Source organism: Macadamia integrifolia, chromosome 4, assembly GCF_013358625.1.
Source record: "Macadamia integrifolia cultivar HAES 741 chromosome 4, SCU_Mint_v3, whole genome shotgun sequence".
Taxonomy (NCBI): domain Eukaryota; kingdom Viridiplantae; phylum Streptophyta; class Magnoliopsida; order Proteales; family Proteaceae; genus Macadamia; species Macadamia integrifolia.
Genome location: NC_056560.1, coordinates 7,511,367 through 7,531,424, shown reverse-complemented (window position 1 = coordinate 7,531,424; position 20,058 = coordinate 7,511,367). Strand labels below are relative to the sequence as shown.

General features: G+C 38.4%; 1 protein-coding gene across 4 annotated transcripts; it reads right to left on the bottom strand.

Annotated features, from left to right (window-relative positions):
* Window positions 1-2,726: 2,726 nt before the first annotated feature.
* On the bottom strand, window positions 2,727-15,905 carry LOC122076897 (zinc finger CCCH domain-containing protein 27-like). Of its 4 annotated transcripts, none has more exons than XM_042642515.1 (7): window positions 15,574-15,904; window positions 11,851-11,969; window positions 9,587-10,521; window positions 6,008-7,255; window positions 5,391-5,739; window positions 3,135-3,635; window positions 2,727-3,001 (listed from the first exon to the last, which is right to left on the bottom strand). In XM_042642515.1, the coding sequence occupies exons 1-7, from the start codon at window positions 15,639-15,641 to the stop codon at window positions 2,955-2,957; spliced, it is 3,267 nt and encodes a 1,088-aa protein (XP_042498449.1). In that variant the 5' UTR covers window positions 15,642-15,904; the 3' UTR covers window positions 2,727-2,954. The 4 variants fall into 4 exon arrangements, with proteins under 4 accessions (XP_042498449.1, XP_042498448.1, XP_042498451.1 ...); XM_042642514.1 differs by having other exon boundaries at window positions 3,135-3,684; window positions 5,395-5,739; window positions 15,574-15,903; XM_042642517.1 differs by lacking the exon at window positions 2,727-3,001 and having other exon boundaries at window positions 3,503-3,635; window positions 5,395-5,739; window positions 15,574-15,905.
* Between the last annotated feature and the right edge of the window lie 4,153 nt (window positions 15,906-20,058).

Here is a 20,058-nt window from a genome sequence, read left to right as displayed (position 1 = left end):
CAAGTGGCAAATCGCAGTACTGGAGAATTGACATTTTGTCAATTTTCCAAATGGTCCCTCAGAGATATGCCCTCAGTCATTAGGTACGATGGAATTTGCAGAAGATTGGGGTCTTCTGACCCTAGATTCTTCCCACTTTATTTATTTATTTATTTTTATTGGTGCCTACTCTGCACAGGGAGTAAGGGGTAGGGGTAGAGGCTCTGGGGAGCGTGGGTTTAGTGCACCATAATTTCAGCAACTGCACCCGAGCCAGGCTCACCAAGAGATTCTATGCAGGGGTTTTAAGAAAAAAAATCTCTAATTGATAAATTCCTTATTTTTTATAGTATTTACTTTTGAACAAGTGTTTTCTATCCGAGAGCTCCTTTTTGCCCAAACACAAACCCAGGGGTGCACACCCCATGAGGGGTAGATGGTCATTTTATGCCTATGTCCGACAAAAAGGAAGCTCTAGGATAGAAAATTGTCCTTCTATTTTAGGAAAAAGACCAGGAATGCTAGCGAGTTACCCACGAATTAGGTATGCGAGCGAATGCAGACCGTTGGATTAAATAGATTAAATCAATACCATTTGTACTTGTTGTCTTACATAACTTACCCAGCCCCGATGCTCTACCATTACTCTTTTTCTCCCTCGCTATCTCCAGCTTCCCCTCTCTCTTCCATAAATTCCGTCGCCCCCAATGTCTCCGGCAACAATCGATCAAATCCGATAAAAAATTAAAACAGCCTTCCCTGCCTAGGCAACGCGTGTTCCTTGCAACACCCCTCCCCCTTTGCCTCACTATTCCCTACTACCAGTTTCAAAACAGAAGGCGACCATCAAACGAGGCCCCCCCAGCTTTGGATGCTTCACTACCTCCGCAACACCAGTCATTTCCCATCGCATTGTGCATCACCAAAACCATCCACTAATGCGTATCATCGTCAACACATGCACTTCTTCTACTTCTTTTTCTTCCTCTTCCTGCGTCCACACCTCAGCTTCTCCTAACCCCTATTGCAATAGAACCCACCCTAGGAAACCCTAGCCACCCCTCCTCCTCCTCCACCTCCACCTCCTTTTTTCTGCATCCACACCCCAGCCGCCCCTATTAACTTAAAGGGGGGGGGGGAGCTGAACTTCTTTTATGCTCTAATCGAAGAGGTTAAATTGAAACTTATTCATTTTTGTAGCAATCCCTAATAAAAGGAAAATTATGATGATTCAATTAAATCCCCATTCACTTTGAGAATTTCACAAGCATCACCAGAAAGAGGCAAAAGTTAAAGAAGAATCAATACAAAAACCATACTCCATTAGTACCTACGAGTTCGAACTCAGAGTCTTGGATATGTCACCGGAAATTGATCCAAGCTTCTTGAAACTTCGAAGACTAGTGGCAAAGAAATGAAGAAATGGACATCGAAATAATTTCACCTAGAAAAATTAAAGAAGAATAGATCCAGAAACCAGAATCCACAAGTACCTATGCGCTCAAAATCTTAGAGATCTTCGCTGAAAATCGTCGAGTTTCTTGAAAATTCGAAGACGTGTTGGGAAAAAATATGAATTGAGAGATTACTGGTAGTGTGCTGTCTACAGATTCACTGAATCCATTTAATGATTTGAGTTCATCGTCAGAGTTTTGTGTATAGAATCCATTGAAACAATTGCAGAAAATTTCTACTTTCTAGTGGGGGCTAGATTTTAAGGATGGGGATGTGGAATCCTGGAAACCCTTCTTCTTCTTCGCGCTTTGCTTTGCAACATCTAATACAAATGGAAATCTATTAAGGATGGTCCGGTTTGTAGACGTAGATTGACAGGAGAGTTTGGAGATCGCTTTGTAGAGTTTGGAACCGTTTGCAGGCTGGACATGGTAGTTTCCGATCAAGCAGCATCACCGGTCACCGATCAGTTGCAAAGTGTAGCAGGAAGAGGGGAGAGAAAAGGTGTAATTACAGTGGATTGAAAGTTTGTACATCTTCTCTTCATCCAACGGTTTAATTCAAATTGACCAAATCCAACAGTCAAAATCTTGCTAGCATACCAAATTCCTAGGTAATGCGCTAGCATACCTATCCCACATCCTTTATTTTATATGAAAAACAGAGTCAGTAAGAATAATAGACTGATAAAAAAACTGTAAAAAGAAACTGAAGGGAGCAAACTGACCCAAACTAATAGTTATGGGTTTCAGTTTCATATTTACAGACCAACCAATTATTGGCCCAATTTCGGTCTGATCCACTATATGCTAAAAAGAGGTGTGGGAAATCTACTGAAACCCAACCGAACCAACCGTTAGGCCAAGGACTTCAATGTGTAATCCATGAGGCATCGGATCTGGGATTATGAGATAGGAACTCTGCCTCATGAGGTGAGAAGTTGAATCAAGAATTTCTTTTTACCAGAAGATCAAGGCTCTTACTTTGGTCATTACTGATCAAACCAACCGATTATTGGCTCATTCTAATATACAAATTGATCTCAGCTCTGGCCTTTTTTTTCCGCCCCTCTTTTTCTGGTTTGATTTCAGCTTTGCTAATGGAGAGTCTGGTTACCAGGCCAGTGTGGAATGGCCCGAGGAGTTCATCTTTACCAATGGTTGAGCTAACTTGGGGCCAGTTTTCACTTAAACCCATGAAAAATTTGCAGTAGCTGTAACAGCTTCTGTGAGAAAATTAAACTGGGATCTGAACAAGGGCTTGCAATGAACTCAGATGAAAGAATACTGTGATTTCCTAAGAGAATGGTGAAGATTGGTTTTCTTTTTCTCTTTTCCTTCATATTCTTCTCAATGGAAAGAAATGAAAAATTCATTCACAGCTGAAGTAAACCGAAACAGGCTAGATACAAAACCTGCGGGTCATCAATTTCATGAAAACCTGCAGATATTACAATAAACTTACTGTTTCTACAGTTGAATGTTGATCCCGCGGAGAAACACATGTAGGCATTGGGATAGTCATGCTCCCTCAATCACAGTATCGGATCCTTGAGCATTAAAAGGCTCTGTAAAAACCAAGGAACAATAACTGTACCCATGAGATGCCGAGAAAATTTTGAACTAAGATAAAGAAACAAGTTCTGAAAAATCTCCTAGGCAGGACCCCTGACATTACTGTCCATAAACTGAGCAACTTACCTGTATGCATAGAACTGACATTTATGCCTTCCTCAACCATCAAAGCATCACTTTTAGGCGAATGAGTCTCACTTGAGGACACAGGAGTAGAACTGGACCGGAAACCTTCTACCACTTCCATACCCTCGGCTCCACCCTTTATCCCTTCAGAATTCTTAGTCTCACCATCCCCAGCTGCAGGAACATCCAGCGAACCAACACTTGTTGATTTTCCTGTACTTGATGAAGACAACCCAGATACTGCTGTCTTACTAGGAACTTCAGCTCCTGGGGGGGCCCTGGGAGTAGGAATGGGAGAATTTTCTCTGCCACCTGGCTCACTGGTAAAATTACTGGAAGTAGCCAGCCACGCAAACTGTAAGCTGTGGCCTTGCCAACATTTACCATTTAAGAATGCCCTCTCAGCTGCATGACGCGTTGTGAAAATTACACGAGCAGAAAAAATTGCGCATGGATCCAAACCAGCCGATCGAGGACAAGGGTCTGAATCACCTAGTTCAACTGCAGAGAGATCACCGAATGATTGAAAATGTTCCTTCAAAACAGCAATCTGAAAATATAAAAGAATCAATACCAGCATAACAAACCTGATGTTGATCACCAACACATAATTACCAACTGGAAAGAAAATGAGACACTATGAAACTTCTGGGAAGTAAATAGTCAAAAATATGGGGATGATGGACTATAAGCACAATCAGGACACATCATAACTCATAAGAACATGCTAGATCAGTTCCAACAAAATGGACACTAAGTATCCACCCCCACCCCCCACCAAACGAAAAAAAAAAAACCACCACACTACCAAAAAAAAATAAAATTTGAGGACACTCTACCCTCTTATTTCTAGGTTAGTAACTAGTAAGTAGTAGTAACCATGAGTGTCCAAACTAAGGATGCAAAACTTTGAATGGACAATAATATCAAATCAATGCCAAGTTTAATAAAGTTGAATTTTTTGTTCTTGACAGCAAACTTCTTTTCTTTGTTTGGTAAATGACTGCAAAATAGTTTTAATGCCTACAAAAAGGATAAAAAGATTAGTGGGTGAGCCTGTGACGCAACAGTTACGTTGCACTATTGCAACATGTTGGTCACAAATTCGAAACTTGGAAACAGCCTCTCCTACGAAGCAGGGGGTTAAGGTTGGTACATTTGCCCCTCTCAGGCCCTGCTGTAGCGGGAGCCTCATGCACTAGGTTGCTCTTTTTTTCTTTTCTTTTTTTAAAGATAAAAGATTGATAGTAAATTGGAATTAATACAAGTTATACCACGTGAGAGAGGAAAACAGAAGATGAGGGATGGGCATATTTGGAATTAAAAAACTTTTTCCTATGTGTGAGAAAGATAGTGTAAAAGAAGACACAATATGTCAAGAGATCATGACATCATTCATATTGTAATATTGTAATCATGAATCAGAGAAAGGGAGCTGACAGCTGCATTAGTCATGGAAACATAAAAGTATTTTCTCCTACCATTTAAAGAGACGTTGAATTGGAAACACTTAAGAATAAAATGATGTCTCACACTGTTCCATTTAGTTGATCAATCAAGAAAACTGTGGTGACTGCAGATTTGAGACAGTTCCTCCAAACTGTCAAAACCATGGTTTTCAAAAACTTGAATTTTTAATGGATTTTCAAAGCTATATTTTGCCACATCGCCACTTGACACGTAGACAAGGAGCCTTGGGCCCTAGTGCCCTACTTGTCCACAAAATTTGTGTCCCACATGATATGCCATGTGGCAGATGTAGAGGAAGGAATTATTCCTAGTTTCTCCTAGAAAATAAGAAGTATCATGTTTTATTTGCACTGCTCATAACTCTATGTATAATTTACAATAATAACAATAAATTGATAATCTAGTATTATACATATATATTCATACTCAGTGCTCCTCTTGTCATTACCTGAAATATCAATGAATAATTTCAAAATTTAAAAAGGGTCAACTACTATTAAAAAGCTTCAATACAACAAGTTTGACAAGTTCCAGCATGTTTCTTACTTTGACTGATTTCTATTGACCAATGATTTCAATCTGACAGGTTGATTTATGTTGTGACGATAAATTCACATCCATTCTGCCTTTTATGGTTGATGATGATTAACCATACAATTTACATGTAAATATTTTTTTTACTCCATGTTCCATTCCTCTTCGACAAATATAAAAGCAACCAAGAGCATAAAGAAATAAGTGCATGCATGCAAGGGAGTGAGTTGCAGATAAAGAGAAGAGAATCACTTGCATTTACAAACTCAGCTGGTAAAGGCGGAAGAATTTTAAATGCAGTAGGGCGGTTGTCCAACTTGAACCTATTCACCAGAAAGGGAGGCCCTATTGGTGCAGATGGGCGACTTAGCTGCTTGGAATTCTTAGGCGACTGTAACATCAGGGGTGAGCTTGTTTTTGAACTGGGAGATGCACCATTCTCCCCCACATTTTTATCCACTGAATTTTCAGCACCGGGTCTTTCTCCAGTAATACCAGGATTTGTGGGACGTGGACTAGCAGCCTTCGCAATATCAGTTGCAGTCCCCACTTTATGTCTCTTAATAGCTTGGTCAGAAGCTGCTTCACCCTTGACTGTAGCCTGCACAAACCCAACATCCAGGTTTGGATGTGTCTCATTTGGTTAACGATTCTACATATTCATGCTATTTGAATTTCTTGCTAAAGAAGAAACAAAACATGTGCTCAAACATAAAAACAAGCTATTACCATATCCAGAACTGGTATAGCATTTCTGTGCAGGTTAAAAAGCAAGTACTAGCCAAATGGTGATAAAATGTAGGCCTCTCAAACACGCCGAAAATATTTAAATACAAAAGAGTTGTACAAGGGTGGAAATTGGGTTTTACTTGTTTTTCAAGCTTATCCAGCTGGCGGCGGAAAACATTGCGTTTCTCGTCCAGCATTTCCTGCTTTTTGCGGAGTTGCTCCTTTAAAACCTCCAAATTTTCTAGCTTCTTTTGCACAGGAGGGATAGCCTTGGGACCATTTACCGCAACAGGTTTAGGGTGAACAGCAGCAGGCACTGGAACATCGGATGCAGGTATACTGACCTTTGGAGGTGCAGATGGGATATTTTCTTTTGCTCCATCAGTAATAGATGGCTGAGATTGAACAGAAGCAGTTGTAACACCATGGGGAACTGCTGATACAGTATTGCCACCGTTTATGCCATCATCAGGAATGCTGTCCCTATTAGCCCACCACAACTTGATGAAACGGTTGCCCATCACAGCATCAGGTGACTTCAGAGCAGCCTCTGCCTCTTCTCTTTTAGAGAACTGAACAAAAGCTCTTTCACTATTCAGTGGAATATAAATGTCAACAACCTCCCCAAATTTTTGGAAATGTGTAAGAAGGGCCTCCCTCTTGTTGATTTTTTGAGGAATACCATTAACAAAATGCGTACGTAAGGCCTTCTGCAATGGTCGCCCACCATTATGCCCATAATCATTTCGTCGCTTTGGAGTAACAGAAGAATTCATAGATTTTGGATCAATGTCCCCCGTAAAAGTCAGTTTCCCTCGATAAGCAGTACCTGAAAAACTTGGCTCTTCCTTTGCTTTATTCCCATGAGAACCCAGGGAAGGTAGTGCATAATGTGCATTATCATTTGCCCCTGTAGTTTCTATTTTAATTCCCGAAGTCCCAATTCGTCCCCAAACAGAAGAAGCTGCACTCTGTGAACCAACAGTCGTCGTAATGTTTTTACCTGGCCTTTCACTGTCAATGCCATCAGAAACCCTTAAGCTGTGATGATAAGAAGTATCAGTATCCCATAAGGACTCAACGTCATTAGTCTTAGGGGAAGGGAGCCTTAAAAGAGCGCTTGATGTCTCTTGACGGTCAGTATTCCACAGAGGCTGGTCAGGATCATAGAGGTCAGCTTCACCCACACCAGCAGAAGAAGATACTACTCCATTCAAGCCTATTCCACCATCATTTGTCCCAGGTTTAGTACTTTTACCATGCAAACCTTTGCTATTTGTCAACAGGCCTGAAGGAGCACTAACTGAAGTTGAAGCTCCCGTTGCAGAAGGTAGCCCCAATAGGCGTGCACTTGGAAGCGAAACAGGGAGATTGAACTGTGAGAGGCTCTGTAATTCAGAAATCAACTGTTATAGACATTTAAGGGGGGAAAATGAACAACCCAAGCAAAGAGCTTAAATTTCATGAATTGTATTGCCTGTATAAAATAAAATAGCAATATAGCTTGGGAAACACCAACATGCACTAAAGGCCTGATTTTGTTTCCGTTGTTTCTGAAACAACAGAAACAGTTTTTTTCTATTTCTGTGCTAGGAAACGATTTTTGAAATTGCAAAAAGGTGTTCAATTTTTCTGTTTCCCAAAACGTTTTCAATATTGTAGAAGGGTTCAAGACACAAGTGAAGGCACAACGTGGCAAGTGTGCAGCTCACAAGTGAAGGCACGACGTTAGAATTGCAGGTATGGTTCGTGGAGATGAGCTTCAGAAGGCAGTCCGGAACTGTGAACTTCGCACAACCAAGTTGGAGTCACTACTTTTGGATATCAAGAAGTTTCAGCAATGGGTTGGCATTGATGAAGGTCTAGTGAAGTATTGGGTTTTTCACAATTTTTGTCCCTCCCACTTGTTTATAGAAATAGAAAAATAAGTTTGACTTGTTTCTCCATTCCTGTTTCTAGACACAAAAATAGGCATAAATTTTTATTCCTATTTCGAGAAACAAGTGAAACGAAACAGAAAAATTAAACAGTTTTTGGGGTGTTTTTCCATTTCTGAGCATAGAAAAACGGAAAAACACGTTTCTAGAAACAAAATCAAACGGGCCCTAAGTTATTTATGTGCTCAGAAACTTTACTATATGATAAATTGTGTTAAGGACCAAATTTTCATCAGTTGATTGCATAGTTGTCACGGCGCCAAGGCAAACCAAGGCGGTGGAGGGTTGTCTAAGCGCTTAGGCGAGAAGGCGCCCGCCTTAAGGCGAACAAGTGTTATTTTTTATTTTTCCTATTTCTAACATTATTTAGTAAGTTATATATATACCTTGTATCATAAAAAATCAAGATTAAGCCACATCAAGTCATTAAAAATCAACATTTAGCCACATCAAATATAAAAAATTAACATTAAATCATATTAAGTTATAAAAAATCAACATTTAGAGAAATGCTCTTATTCTATAATAAGTTTGATTGGTCAAATGATTTTATTTTTACATGAGACTTTTTGTATTAGTTATAACATAAAACCAGCTTTCTAACAAGTCTAAGATTACTTAAATCTGAGTTGCAATGACAAAGTTATGCTTCAGTCAAACTTATTTTTAAGTGCGCAAATACTGTTAAAATCGACTGAATGAAAATAATTTTATGAATATCAAAACAAAATATTATTTTACCGGACTTTTGGTTTTTAGCAATGTTTTAACATGATAGAATTTATAAAATTTTCATAATTGAGAAAAACCCTAGCATTTAAAAGTTGAAAATCGTCCCTATAACCAAAATTCAGTTTTTGTTCTTGGACTGGGGGGTTGACTTTTTATCATTTTGGAATTTGATTTTTAAACTATTTTTATTGGATTCAAATAGGGGGTATTTGTTTATTTATGAATAATATCTTAAGTAAATGTTTTTATGATATTTGGCATAAATAAGTGCTGAATGTTCACATAGCATTACATCATGAAAACCTAATGCTCAATCTAATATCAAGTAAAGCAAACATAGCAGGACGTAACTACCATTAAAAAAAAAAAAAGCCCCTTATCCCAGCCCCTTCAGTACATTTAACACATTCAAGAAGATAATGAGTAATGAAACAGTAGACAGGTAAAAAGGAGATGACATCAAAGAATTGATCTGATAAGACAACCATAAACAACAGACATGCATAGTCGGGATTGATGGTCTGAATTTGCAATTGGATAGGTCTTCACTGTTAGGGAAGATATCTCTCGGTTCATGTTTGTAAGGAATGGCTGTTGCTTGTTTTTGTAGAGGGATTTGCTGGTTGTCATTGTAGAGTGTATTTTATGCCTTTTGGGGCTTGTACAGCATCTGAGTGTACAGGTTGCTTGCTTTTTTTTTTTTTTTTTTTTCATCAAAGAAATTTTATCTTACATTTCTCCAAAATTGACACCCAAGTAGTGTTTTCAGACAATTTTCCAGGTTTTTCTGTTCCCCAACCATTCAAATACAGGACAGATTTGATTGTTAGGCTAACTAATCCAATCAGTTTCCAACGTATGAGTTCCCCTAGATTAGATCCATCAATTCATGACACACACTCCAAACTTGTCACATGCATGGCAGAGGCAAGGAACAATGCATTCTTCCAGCATTTCATCTTCACTCAAAAATTCCTCTTCATCACACTGGCAATAAAGGCTTAATATCAATTGGACAATAACAGAAAGCAATTAAAAATGAAAACATACCTGAACATCTTCAACAACAATCCGATTTACACCATGCTCCATTGGGCACATATCCCCTCTCAAACAAAATCCACGTTCCTCAAAATCTTTACACCGTTGGCGGGCAATGCCAATACTCAAGGAAGGATTGATTGAAGGTCTGAGTGTTCCTTGCAAACCAAGAGGATGGAATGTATCAAGGCTTCCATTGGGCATTCCTGGAATTAAGCCAAATGCACTCCAGGATCCACTCTGTGCATTTCCAGCATTTGGCAATCCCCTTCCTGAAAATAGACTAGGTGCAGCTCCTTGTGGAGCCATTTGTAATGCAAAATCAAGCATGTCCACAGAGCTGAACCTGGAATCATGTTGGCTCCAGGGGCCAGAATTCCTCCCTCTTCCCCTACCTAAGGAAGGACGACCTAGAGATGCAGATAAATCAAAACGAGCACCAGTCTCACCACGAAATGCCTGGTTAACTCTCATCCTCTGATCCAAATCCAATGGACCACAAGGCTGTACTGCCATGCCAGGACGTCGTTTTTCAAACTTTGCAGAGAGATCTCTCTCCGAATGGGAAAAGTTATATTCTTTTCGTGTTTCACTAGGCTGAGGATCACTTTCGACATATAGCTGCCCATTTTCACAAGGCTTGTTACGCTTTCTATTTGGCCTGCTCAAGAATTCTTCCTGTGCATCTTTGTCAAAAGACTGAGATCTTGACTCCCTTCTACGATGCTTATGGTTACGATCATCATCTTCATCATCACTGACCTCTTTCTCCTCAGGAGAAAGGCCCTCAGGCTTTGGAGACAAAATTTTCAGTTCTGCTGGATCTTCTGCAATGAAGGATGGATGTGGTTGAACCTTCTGGATGGCATCCAAACTCTCGGCAGGTGCTACAATAGAACCACCCTCTAGGACCTGGAACAACTTTGTGATGAAAGACTTTGTACCTGCAAACATGAAAAATGGTAAGCAGTGCCCAGAAAATAGCAACCTAAAGAGGGATTACACTAATAATGAAAACTACAGTTTTTGTTCTGTTCATATGCAAAAAAAAAAAAAAAAAAGATTTAAGTACAAAGATAATCCAGGAGAAGTATTCGAATAGGACAAAATGGACTCGAAAGTTATGGGAAACACAGGTGCAGTAGAAATGGAAAAGGGAGAAATTCTCTCGTATTTCTTTGTCTATGGTCTTGAATCCTGTTGACCGGATCATCTCCTTGGTAGTGTTTGAGACAAGGGGACCCAAATGCATGTTGAAAATCATGGAGAATGGCCCCTTGCTACTTTGCCTCAAATTTGGGGATAACATAGTCCATATGTACTAAGCCCTCTGTCCGAATTTTGGACAAAAGAAGCTGGAAAGAAGCCTTAAAGTCAGCATGCAATATTCAACATGTTACTCACACTTTTCACCTACTTCTAGTGTTAAGGAATTAAGTATAATAGCAGTTATCGCAAAGTGTTTAGTCACTGTAATTTTCTGTTTGCATTAATGTGTGAATACACATAAACCAAGGGTGCTGGTTGTAATTTCTGATTTCTAGCTATTACAAATAAAATGTAGGTACCAATGGGTTACTATCTTTTCTTCTCTTCATCACTTCTACTCTCCTCCATTGTCTTCTTCATCTCTTCTTCTTCTTTGCTGGTTCTCATTGTTTTGCTTTATGTGTGTATAATTTTCCATGTATGTTACTCTTGTTGCCAAATTTCATTCCCTTTCGTTGTTTTCAAGAAAGCGTCGCTCGAACATGAGTGGATGAAAGGAATTAAAGCATTAGCATTAAATTAGAATGAACTGGAAGAAATAGAACTTCTAGATAATTTCTTCTCAAACTGGTCTGTACAAAGCAAGTCCAAAAATACAATAAAGCAACATAACATAAAGTATTGCACACTACACATCGATCCGTAGCAGGCAAAAGTGCCCTCGGGAATAAGGCAAAGGTATCAACAAATAGTTTAAAAACTCAGCTTGAAAAAGTACCATATTCTTCAAATTAAATGCAACATTTCATTGGACAAGGCAACATCATTAAGAGTTCCACACTAAATATCAATTCCCAGCAGGTGGTGAGTGCCCTCAGGAATAAGGCAAATGTATTAATAAATAGATTGAAACATCAACATGAAGATACCAATATTCTTCTAAAAATATGCAACGCTTCATTACAGACTGCCACAGAGTTATGCACTTGATGAAAAGGAATAATGTTTCCAAAGGTATGCAGAAGGTAAAAAATAAAAAGTAAATCACCACAAATTAAACATACCCTGACCCAGGAATTCAACTAAATTCTCAGCACAGAGCTTTTGTAACTCTTCAATAGGTTTGTCCTTCTTTAACAATGCTACCACATATTCTGCAAGAATCAGAGGGTCAGCCTCTGTCCTGCAAAATGCAAATACATCCATCAGAAACTATTCCATATAAATGACATTCGATTTTTTTTCTTGGCGTGGGGGTGTTCAGAACCAGGAATAAAAGAAACACAACCTGAAATAAGATTTTGCTTCCCGAGGGATAAGCCATGATAAGAAGATAGATTATAACATCATCAAAGCCTTAAACCAATAATTCAGATATGAAAGCACAAATCTTAATCAGCCATGGTAAGGGCCTAGGTAACCAACTCAACTCAAGACAACTCCATCTCAATTGCTTCAGCATGATACGAGGATAAATACTCAAAGCCTTAACCCAATTATTTGAAGATGAATAAACAAATCTTTATCAGCCATGAGAAGGATTGTCTAACATAAGTTACAAAACACAACCCTATCTCAAATATGGCATGATAAGAAAGTAGTATTTGGCAAATTAACAACTTAAAGTCAATGAGACGTGAACATTTGAGGAAGAAGAAATTAGAGAGTTGGAATCTAAGAAAGACAGCTTCAGGTTCATCCAAAAGTGTTCTTGTGACAGTATTATCTTTTAGACGATTTAAGCCGACTTACAAGCAATAAACTATCAATAAGTTGAAAAAGTAAAAGCATATTGATACCTGAGTACAGCGTTAAAAAAAGGGCGTACCCGGTCCACGAGGCTCCCACATGTGCGAGGTCCGGGGCAGCGGGAGCCTCATGTACCAGGTACGCCCTTTCCTCTACCTTTATTTTTCTTTCTTCAGTTTGTTCCATTATCCTTCTTTCCCCACCCCTTTACTAATTGAAGGGAAAATCACAACAAAAACTTAGACTTATCCCAACTAAACGGGGTCTGCTACAAGGATCCTTGCCCTCCAATAAGTTCTATTCGACGTCATACTAGGTACAAGGCCTAAGCTATGAATGTGTTATATCTTTCACCTTTCTTGTTTGTTGGAGGTCTCTCTAGTTTTTTCTAACCTGCGTAAAGTTCCTATAATTCCAATTGCTTAATTCTTTTTCCATTTTACCAATGCTGCCCTATGATGTGCAATTGAAACACAAGCAAAAAAGAAGGATACTTAGAAAACACTAGATTGTTTGTAGTCTTATTCCTCCTATGATACATTTACTACTTGTGACAATGATACAACATATTGAACTTCTATTTCACATAAGACAGCGCTAAATAAGCCTTGTCTAGACTAGTTGGCTATTTGATTCCGGTTCTATGTTTCCACTCTATTTAAGGCCAAACTTCTATGGCATAAATAATAGATTTTTCAGAGTAAGCATAATGGGTAAGTCTCCGTAGTGGTATCACATTGATATGGGAAAATTTTAATATCACAAGATGTTACTAATGGACTATAAGACCCCACAATTGAAACAAATTATTCTGAAGCTTGGCAACTTAGACACCTCCGCAAGTAGGGATGTAAACGGATCAAATTCGATCAAATAATACACTATCCATATCCACATCTGATCAGCTCTCGTACCGATTCAAATGGTTTTTTGAAACCAATTTTTCGAATGAAGATTCCCCTCAATGGATATGAACATGAATCGAATACGGATTTTCAACCATCCATTTACATCCCTAGTGAAGACTGGAAAGTAGGGTAGCAAGTCTATAGAGAGTGGTGTTACAGTCTCACTATCTCTATTGAGCAGCGGAGAAATAGAGAAAATGAATATTCGAGAAGACGAGAAGGTGAAGAGCTGAATCCACTTCCCCACTAGGGTTGATGTTGAAGTGTCATATCTGAAATTATATAGATGTCATAATGAATCTTTTTTTTTTTTCTTGCTTAATTACTTGTAATATACCATGAATTGATAAGGATATTTTAGTATTAGAAAACAAGGCTAGGAATTGCTACCTGGTCGCGTGGCCACTGCACCAGTGTGGGACCAACCAGGGGGCACACATGCATCCAACCAATGGGGACAGTGTGGTCTTTTCAACACCCCCAGTGTTTGGGTGTAGGGGCATGCAACCAAATAGCAATCTTCTTCCCTATAAACAACAACAACAACAAACCCAGCCTTATCCCAACTTAATGGGGTTGGTTACATGGATCCGGGAAAAAAAAAAAAAAAAAAAAGAAGGAAAAGTGAGAGTAAAAGGAAAATAACACAACAGCAGCGAGTCAGGAAAATCTTAGCTAAATGAGGTCAGCTACATGGATCCTTACCCTCCAAACGGCTCTGTCTAAAGCCATGCATGGGACAAGACCTAGACTATACATGTCATTCCTCACTACTTCTCCTATGGTCATTTTGGGCTTGCCACTAGCTCTTTAGCTCCTTCAATCTAAATCAGATCACTCATCTTTACTGAAGCATCAACAAGCCTTCGTTGAACATAGTCATAAAACCTCAAAAGACATTATCAGAGCTTATCATTGATCGGGGCAACTCCCAAATCAGCCCTAATATGTTCATTCCTTACTTCATCCTTCCTAGTTTCCCCGCACATCCATCTCAACATCATCATCTCTGCTACACATAGGACACTTCTTTACTACCTCACATTTTTCCCCATACATTTTTGTCGGTCGTACAACAGTCTTATAGAATTTTCTTATAACCTTTAAAGGAATACGTTGGTCACAAACACCCCAATCGCCCCTCTGTCACCTTCTTTTTCCCTATGAAATTTTATTTAATCATATTATTATAATAGGACCTAAACATATCATATAATATCCGATCTGAAATTGAAATATCCATATTTACATCCAACTAGCTTTCGAACGGATTCAGATAGTTTCCGGAAACTGATTTTTCAAATACAAATTCCCGGTTATGAACATAAATTGCATACGATTTTCGACTATCCACTTGCATCGCTATCTACAAGTTCAGCTACCTAGGCAAATCAATCAAACACAGATTAAATGATCAAATTAAGTGAAATGTCCATAACATGATTTTGTTGCCCATGCGTTAGTCATCATTCTGGAGATGAGAAAAGTTCATGAACCATGTTCTAGTGCGTGAGCTTCATTACTGAGTGTAGCACTAAACCTAGATGGGTATCTCTCAGAAAATATTGGTTCTGTTTTCTTTGGCTACTCGAGCATATTACCTTTCAAACTACATAACCCCTACCTTACGTGATCCTAAATCTCAAATAATTAAGTATTTCCATCGCCACTTACTGAGTTCAAGTTCAATTTGTCATCAAACAGAGTCTGAAAAGAACTGAAAGAAGCTAGAGTGATTGAGACCAAATCGTCGCTAAGTAACAGAAAATATCGAATAACAATTACACTCAATATAAAGCAAAGACGACAAATATAAAAGGTTTGACGTGTAACATATTGATCGAAAAATGGATTAAAATATTTTCTGAGAGTAATGAATGAGCCGTTTCATCGACCGGATGGTCTCATGACCTATTAACCAATTTCCATTCACGAAACCCATCTTCTCATACTAAGATTAAGCACTGAATGTTTTTATGTATCGAACATGGTCAGAAATAAACTTTATGAAATACAGACACTTCATCGTCCATTAAACAATTATGAGCGCCCAAACAGTAATAGGTATGCCGCGATTGAAGAAAGTGATAGAAAACGAAGAAATTAAAGAACCAGATATCTATCACTCACAGTGGTTCGAGATTCTTCACGAGATATCCAGTTAATGACGAGTCCTCAAATTTCATATCTCCAACCATTCCTCTTCATCGTCAATGGCCAACCGCGACGAAGACGAAGACGAAGACGAAGACGAATCCGTGTAACACCATCAGTGGATAACGAAACTAGCAGAGTTGATGCACGACACAAATTATGAGACGATCAATGGAAGTTCAATCATGAGCTTCGCTGCAAGACCTTGGTAGGGTTTTTTTATTTTTTATTTTTAAGCCATTTCTTCTCCATGGGAAGAAGCCGAGAGGGATATTGGGATTTTCTCTTCTTTTTTTTTTTTTTTTTTTTTTTTTAATCTTTTCTCACACTTCAGGCTCACACGGGTGGGCCAGTGAAGAGAAAAAATGAAAATTGTTTCAGAAAATATTTTATACTTTAGGAGCCCAATAACTTTGAACCATCATGGATGAAATTAATACTTTTATTAAAGAGGAAATTACAATCCCCTCCCTGTAAGTTTCAAATAGTACACAATCCTCCCCTGCGAAGTTTATAATTACAAACATACCATGTGGTGTTAACACTGTTAGAAGCGAATGTTAAATGGCTTTTTTACCCCCTGTGGTGTTATATCTCAGCATCTCCACAAAGTTTTCAATTCAATGGAAGAAGCATTTTGAAAAGTTCTCATCCCAATGAAGGATGCATTTTGCAATATTTTGGCTGATGAATTATCCAAGTTTGGGTGATGCAGTAGAACTAGTGTGGTTGGAATCTGTTACCGAAAATGCACTTAAAACTTCGTTTTAAACACATTCTCGTTTTTTACCATTTAAAACACATTTTCCCGCATACCTCTCAAATATACATAAAAAAACAGAAAACGACAAACATTTCCGTTCTAAACATGTTTAAAACACGTTTACATACGTTTCCGTTTTTTGACGTTTTTTTTAACTTGTTGAACATAATGTCTATTTAATTGACCATATATTTCTCTCCCGAAGTCTCATCCACTTGATTCTTTCGCTGACTTGAAGCTAACTCAATGGCCTATATTTCTCATGATATCACCTTTAACTCAATATCAATGTATAGATCCTGAAATTGAGATACAAATTGATGCATTTGTTGAAAAAGGTTTTTAAAGTGATGACTCCTAACTCAAACTAAACATACATTACTCCAATAGTATATTGACTAAGTTGACAACAATGAACAACATCATAGCCAAGCCACATTACTCAACCAAACTTAGACATATGTGGTGTATAAATTTAAAATTGATAGTGGATGATATTCAATTATATGTCATAAAACTTATAATGAGACATAAGATATATATGCATTAGTGTTGGATATTGTAGTTATTTTGAACATCAGATGCAAGTATTCATGTAATAATTCCTTAATTTATACGAGTATAGTAGTACCCTTTTTTTGGTCCTGCTTGTTTGAAATATACACGTTTAAAACCTGTACCATCCGTTTTTCATTTTTTGCAGTTCTCTGTTTTTTTTATCGTTTATTTGACAGTATCGTTTAAAAAATTTCACTGTTTAAAACACGTATCGTCTGCTTCTGCTTTTTTGTGGTTCCCTTCTTTGCTAACAGGGGGCTAGACTAGGGGTGTCAATCCTGAGCTCGCACAGGTAGGCCAGATCGAGTCCGACTCGCTTAAGGCCCGACCTGAACTGGCCCGATACGTTTATTAAATGGGCGTTTACAGTGCAGGCTACTAGCCCGCCGAGCGCTCGATAGGCCCGACTAGTTTAAGAAGCCCACTTGAACCGAGCCATTTAGCCCGACCGACTAGACCCTTTTAAAATTGCCTAAATATATATTTTACCACTACTAATACAAAGTAATAGTAAAGACTTTGTAATAAAAAATCTATGATAGATTATGTTGAACACGGTTTTATATCCAACTTTGTAATAAAATAAAATAGGGTATTTTGAGATGTTTTAATAGGGAGTGAATGAAGGGCTGACAATTCTCGTGGAGAACAATCACTTTGGTACTTATCATAATTCATAATCTTTTTTTTTTTTTTTTTTTTTTTTCTTTTTTTTGTGGTAAGAAACAACCATGATCTCATATATAGGAATGAAAGTTTAGCCCTGACAACCCGAACCAGCCCTGAGCCCGAATAGGGTTTGGGCCAAGTTTTTTGACCCTGAGGGCGGGTCAGGGTTGGGTTGGGTTAGGGTTGAGGCCTCAACTCGGCCCAACCCGATCCAACCCGGCCCGAAATTTAACCTTGCATCTTTATAATAGAAGTTAGGGTTCCATAGATATTTTATTTTTCTATAACTTTTAAATATATGAGACATGAATGGAAAAAAAGATGTCAATCAAGGTTAATCCAACAATTATAGAAGCCAAGGTCCACCCAACCCAGGCCATCCCAAATAGGGTCAATCAGGGCCGGGTTGGGTTGGTATGAACCCCACAGGGTTGGGCCTAAACATGAACCCGACAGGGTTGGGTTGAATTTTGAGGACCTAGGGTTGGGTTAAGGTTTTAAGAAATCAGGCCCAACCTGGCCTTGTTTCACCCCTAATCTCATATATGATCAATTGTGGAGAGTTTTTGGGTGACCTTGTTCAAATGGAAGATTCTTGGACATTTAATCCACTTAAAAAATGATTTTAGGGGGGGCCCGTTTAGAGTTCGTTTAGATTTAAGTAGGTACATAATCCGTTTAAGGCCCGTTTAAGGTAGCCCGATTAAAGCCCGACACCGACCAGCTCGATTACAAACCGTACCATGTCCCCCAAACCTAGGCCCGTTTAAGTAAACGGGTGTTCAACGTGCAAGGGTTTCACACTGCTAGGCCCGAATAGGCCAGATCGAGTCGGCTAGGCCCGACCGATTGACAACCCTAGGCTGGACCAACACAACCCACTTTGGGCTTGGGAACTTGCCATAGATTATGTAGGAGGTAGTCCTCTTCTTCATAAATCCCTTTTCATATACATAAATGTTTATTATGTTCACCTTGTTTTCCTGTTCTTTCTCTGTTCCAACGGAGTGAGCAGTCCCAACTCTTGGAACCCAAACTCTGTAGAGCTTCATCGACTTGGGGTGAAACTTGGGGGTTTGGATCCACATCTAGGGGTCAATTGAAGTTAGAGAATCTTGGCCCAGATATTCCCCACTGTAAGAACCCAACCCATGTTCAGGTCTGATTTATGAGTCGCTGCCAGACGTTGGTTCAGGCCCATTGAGCACTCATATTGCAGGTTCTTGACTTGTTTATTAGCACTCTTGGGAGGACTGGCAGTTGCAATTCACTGCCTGAAGATCCACATCAATTGAGCGTCTCAAGAGGAAAAGCCCAAAACCATCGAGCTCCACATCAATTGAGCATAATTACAAACGATCGCCAAAACTATCAATGCTCTCTTTGATTTCAGATTTCAGATTTCAGAGTCACCTATTACAAGGGTGAGAATAAACCCTAACTCTCCCATGGTTTCTCAAGGAAAAATACAATAATAATGGTTGAGGGCAAAATCGTCATCTCCATTGGACTAAGGGTATTTTGGGATTAATACAAATTTGTAACACACGATCAGGGTACGATTGATATATTCTACAACTTTGAAGGGCAGAATTTGTAATGACAAACTTCGCAGGGGAGGATTGTGTAATACTTGAAACATATAAGGGAGGGGAATGTAATTTCCTCTTTATAAAATAAACAAATAAATATTTATACCCAACAAAAAAAAATCGAAGATGAATTCGAAAATAAAAATTTCATCTCATATCATATTTTTATATATCCTCATGAAGCCTAGTTAATTGATCCTTCCTCTCTTTGGTATGTAGTTTAAAAGGCGAAATAGTAGTATGATTTTAAACCTAAAAAGGGTTCGCGAATTTGAAATAAGTATTTCCAATATTACTTCTAACATTAGGAGGTTTATATGTTGGGAGGTCCGGGATGAGCATACAAATAACATCTAGAAGGATCCATGGATCCCCCAAGTACATATTGGTTTGAGTTGGACTCATCCTCCTTTTCTTTCTAAAGTGTGATCATGAATTTCTCTTAATTACATGTTCATGTTTTATTGATATGATTCATTATTTTTACTAAAAAAAAAAAATTCATTACAACTTTTAGAGAAGAAAAAAAAATTCTGTAGGTACATAGCGTATCGACCAGATAAAGCACCCACAGGTAGAAGTTGATGGGGTTAAAATTTTATTTTTGTTTCATTTTTTGATAAAAACGGTGATTTTTGCACTAGAATCGATCTACATCGCATCAACAATACCAATACCAACGGTGATCAATACTGGCGCCAACACCTTGAACTAAAATTGAAGTAACAAGTATCTGTCATTCACTACTCAGAAATTAGGTTGAGGTTTAGTCCAAATGGATGTTGATGATTTTGTAGCTTCTATTATTAATTAGTTTTTTTTTTTTTTTTTTTTTTTTTCTTTTTTTTGTGGTAAGAAACAACCATGATCTCATATATA

Bases quoted from the DNA above. Each gene is read 5' to 3' on its own strand.
- LOC122076897 (XM_042642514.1), bottom strand. From the start codon at position 15,641: ATGGTTGGAGATATGAAATTTGAGGACTCGTCATTAACTGGATATCTC. The intron at 10,522-11,850 runs GTATGTTTAATT...TCATGTTTGCAG, and splicing joins AGTTGAATTCCTGGGTCAGG to GTACAAAGTCTTTCATCACA. The intron at 3,685-5,394 runs GCAAGTGATTCT...TTATATTTTCAG, and splicing joins TACCAGCTGAGTTTGTAAAT to ATTGCTGTTTTGAAGGAACA.